The sequence below is a fragment of the Buceros rhinoceros genome, unplaced genomic scaffold, assembly GCF_000710305.1.
Source record: "Buceros rhinoceros silvestris isolate BGI_N320 unplaced genomic scaffold, ASM71030v1 scaffold31354, whole genome shotgun sequence".
NCBI classification, from domain to species: Eukaryota; Metazoa; Chordata; class Aves; order Bucerotiformes; family Bucerotidae; genus Buceros; species Buceros rhinoceros.
Genome location: NW_010410595.1, coordinates 21,934 through 26,344, shown reverse-complemented (window position 1 = coordinate 26,344; position 4,411 = coordinate 21,934). Strand labels below are relative to the sequence as shown.

At 45.1% G+C, this 4,411-nt stretch overlaps 1 protein-coding gene across 1 annotated transcript in view; it reads right to left on the bottom strand.

The window, feature by feature from the left end:
- Positions 1-4,411, bottom strand: part of SAMD3 (sterile alpha motif domain containing 3) — a 20,513-nt gene that overhangs the window by 14,969 nt on the left and 1,133 nt on the right. Inside the window, exon 3 of the mRNA XM_010135699.1 lies at positions 3,073-3,183. Coding sequence (XP_010134001.1) covers positions 3,073-3,183 — 111 coding nt within the window. The remainder of the gene's footprint in view (positions 1-3,072; positions 3,184-4,411) is intronic.

The following is a 4,411-nucleotide window of genomic DNA, read 5'->3' as shown; positions in this document are numbered from 1 at the left end:
TAACTGTATGTGCACTGGGATTTCTGCATAGCCGGGACCTGTCTGGATTGTGGAGAAGAGCTTTAGAGACTCAGCTACAAACAAACGCAGCCTGTTTTGAACCCTCCCTTACACAGAGAGAAGCTCAGGATCGCAAAGCACAAATTCCTACATCTTTTCCTTTCTCCCGGTTCTTAAGACCTTTGCTGCTGCAGCTACATCAGTCTGATGGGTTTCCGCTGCCCAGCGTCAGTCCCCCTCTTCCCCCCATCACGTGTCTCTGCCCCTTTCTTGCTGGTACTGGGAAGCCTCTAGCCCTGCAGCGAGTTACGCCAAGGAGCTATAGTGATGAAATAGTTCATTTTTCTTCTTGGTTTAGTTTCCTCACTGCTCGGGTTCATCACACTGCTCAAAATCATCACATTCAGTATGGGCATGAAGTTACAGACAAAATTAATCAGCTTTGGGAAAAGCTGGTGAGATGCAGACACAAGCTTCTTCTAGAGGGAGTCGAGTTTTTGACAGTTTCCAGTCTGAAGAGCTGCATCACGTAAGCGATGGCTCTCTTGCAAGGGCAGCAGCTGTAGGTTACAGCCAGGGGACGGGAAAATGCTCCTTGGGGACTCTGACTGACAGAGCTGCCAGCTAAATCGGGCTGTTTTAAAGAGACGAGGTTTGTTTCCACTCGCCCGTTTAAGATGTGTTATACTGCAGCCAAGGACATTTATGTGTTTGGGGGGTTTGGTTGTTTTTGTGACTTTCTAGACCTTAACAAGGCAACAGTTACTATCTCCTGCAAGTCATTTGTAAGACGTGGCTTATTTCTGGCATGGAACAAAGGAGATTTAACAAATTAATTTTTTTTCCTGCGGACTTTTGTGAAGGCTCACAGCAAATCAGCAAATTCAGCTCTGCTGACCTCAAGTTCTCCAAAACCTCGAGTCTAGTTGCCTCAACTTCCAAAACCTTGAGGCAACAAGCACACAGAACATATTATTGTGAGTCTTCCAGGGGTTTTGTATTTAAAGTTACTTTTCTTAAGCTTTCTGCTGCGACGACAGAGACGTGAAATGCTGGCTTAAAAAAAGAAAAGGCAGAAATTCTCGCAATCACGTGAATTGAAAACCTAAATTTAAAGAATCTCCCCCAAACTCTGCACAAACCAAACCCCAAGATACAACAGTGTCTATGAAGATGGAATAACAATTTAAATTAAATTGTGAGGAATCATCAAAATAAAAAAGAAATTATTTTTCTGTTAGGACACATCATTCAACGGGGGAATCTACTATTGAAACAATAAATAGCTTAGGAAAAATTGAGACAAATCCGTAGCAGAAGGAGTCAGTCAATCGCTGTAAAAATTATTGGGCTGGATGCAATCTCGGTTTGGAATCCCTAGGCATTAGCTGTTGAATAGGTGTAATATTGTCTGCACAGCTGAACAAAACAGACAGACAGTACTTCTCCTATTGACTATTTTAACTTCTTTCTTTCATGGCTGCTTTTCATGTCCGTATGAACTAGCTGAAAAAGAGATCATCGCATCTGCTAGAAACAAGCCTGATGAGATCAGCAATAAGGTTTCTGCACAGAAACTAAAAAATTCTTCAGTTTCTATATAAAAAAGCACAGTGCAGCTGAGATTTTCTTTGTGGGACTGCGGCTGCGTATGTGTAGATATGAATACACACACAGGTAATATTTGCTCTCTCATGCAAAGGGAGTGAAATCATCTGTAATAATTGACTAAGCAACAATTTCCCAGGCTAGCTACTCTTTATTTCCACACACCCCCCCCGCCCCGTCATTAGCACCAATCCACTGTCAGGGCTGGCAGGGGCTCTCTGAACACGTAGCAGGCGCAGTTTTGAGGAGCCCGAACACGTCTTCCAAACGCGCAGCAAAGAGAGAAGCTCGGGGCTGTCAGGGCTGGCTGGGAGATCTCCTGTCCTGCTTGTGCCCGTAAGCTCTGAGCAAATTGCTTCAAAGCGTTCGGACAGTAAATGCGTCACACAACGCTCGAGAGCTAGAGAATGTGTTTCTACAGAGAGAAAAAATGTGCAAATTAACCGGTATTGGGACATCGCTCTTGAAGGAAAAGAGCTGGACTGTCACATTGGAAACTGTGAAAGGGGGGTACATTAGGGATGTCGTTGATAAACAAACACCTTGAGGAAAGGTGGAGGGAACGTATCAAGCGGCCAATAGAAGGCTGGTTTTTCACAGCGGTATCAGGCATTTACGAGTAATGACAGCCTCTGTCTTAGCAACGAGATAAACAGCCGGCGGCCAGGAGCCGCCAGGCTGCTGGTGCTCCCATACGGAAAAGCAGGTATAGGGGAAATGCACTCACTGAGTTTCCTTTGTGTTTAAACACCCTTCTTTCATATTTTTGTGGTATTTAGCAATATAGAAGAGTGTGCTTAATGCGGCTGTTAGGGCTCTCTACACGGGAAACGTACAGAGAAACTTTGAGCCAATGCACCAGCACTAATAATCCATAAAAGCACCGTAAATTCATTTCAAGAAAAACAATGCCAGTTATCGAAGCTATAGTTGCATGGCTCTTTGGGGGAAAAAAACACAAAAAAAGCGCCCCAAAACCCAACCCACAGAATTTTAAGTTGTCTTTTTTCAGAATGAGTGAGGAGACAGAGGCTGCAAGCGTAACCCTGGCCGAATATCGGTCATTCGAACCGTACCTGCAAACCAGCCCCACGGAACAAAGCTAACCCCTGGCAGGACTGACTCTGGACGCGCTTGTACGAACCGTTCTGCCGCCAAGTAAGAGGGTGTGCTGGGAACACCCGCTCAGGAAGGGTGGAAGTCACCCTGAGTTGACATATGAGACAGTAGAAGGGCTGAGGATGGAGGGCAGAAAAAACACCGTCAGACTATTTCGCTCAGTCAGCTCCTAATAAACTTCTGCTCCTGTGGTTTTCTAAATACACCTGGATGTTTCTGAACCTGGCCTCCAGGAATTAGGACCACGCTCTAGAAAGTGCCTCTTTAGTCTTAATGGAGCAAAAATACGTGTTTATGTCACTTTTCAGAAGTAAGAAAAAATTAGTAAGTGCATTATAAACTCACTTTTGCTTTAGCACTCTGTGGTCTATTAGTCCTTCTTCATTTCCAGGTGAGCACAGGTATTTTTTCTGCTCCACAGGACCAGAAGAATTTAACATTTGTCTGTCAGTAGCTCTGAAAGGAAAAAAAGAAGTTAGAAAAAAAGGATTTTTCACTGTCAGGTTTTGTGCAGCTTATAGAAAAGAGGTATTTTAGGGTTCTAAAACACCAGTGGCAGAAATAGAAAAGGAGAAAAATTAATGTATTGGATACGTTATGATTTTCCATGATGCTGGTGTCTCTTAATTGACCTCTCGGTTCAGATTCTGACAGGTTACAAGAAAACTGTAAATAATACTGCCCAGTGATGTTCTAACTACTACACAGTTACGGAACCCACGAAAATAAACCTCCTGGGGGTTGCAGGGTAACGGCCATTTCATAGCCTGGCATCTCCTCATCTCTGGGCATAACTAACCAGTACGACGCGCAAGGGGTGGGGAGGGCGAGAGCCATTCGCGCGCTGTTGTGAGGCAGTTTCGACTAGAACCTTGAACACTTGGGTTTCTTCTAGAGGTTAAGTCCATCTTGAACCTTCAGGTCAGCTTTACATTATTCCAACTGCTCTAGAAGGTCCCCGAACGCCACCTGGTCTCGCATCCTGCTGTTGCGGGTTATTTGCTCAACTCCTGCACCAAAGGCTCCGTATGTCCACCTTGCTGTCTCTGCGCCAGGCCAGACCACTGCTTTCCACCTGACTTTCGTGGCCATCTCTCTCCCTCCTCGTTTTCCTGTTGTTTCTTCTCCTTGTGTCGGTAGAAGCGAACACCAGCAGTGCTGCCCCACACGGGGGAAAAGGCAGAGTTAAACAGGGGCTGCTGCTGGGCTGCCAAGAATTCCGGGCGGTCACCAGCCGGTTTGGGGGTCCGTGTGTGTGTCTGTGTGCGGACTAACTTCTTTTCTGTACCTGTGACACAAACACTGCCTGTCACTAAATCGTGGTTTTACTCCAAGAATGCAACCATTTACCAGTAAGTGCTTCAAGACCTTATGACTGCAGCGACAGAAAATTTTAGCTATAGTGAAAGTTTGATGAAAGTTTGATTTCGTTCATGCAAATGAAAACTAGATCCTAGAACTGGAAATGAGGAGCAGTCCACATCAATTATGTTCATCCTGCTGTTGAGGACTGTTGATGCCCTGTTTAAAGCCAGAAGGTAATAACCTCATTTCACGTGTTGTTCACAATATTCAAAGTGCAAACATGAGTTACACCTCCCAGATGAAGAGCTGGTAGACGCCAGTTTTCAAAGGCTGCGGAAAGATCACAGCTACACCCTGATGCAGACTGGTGTTTTCTGCG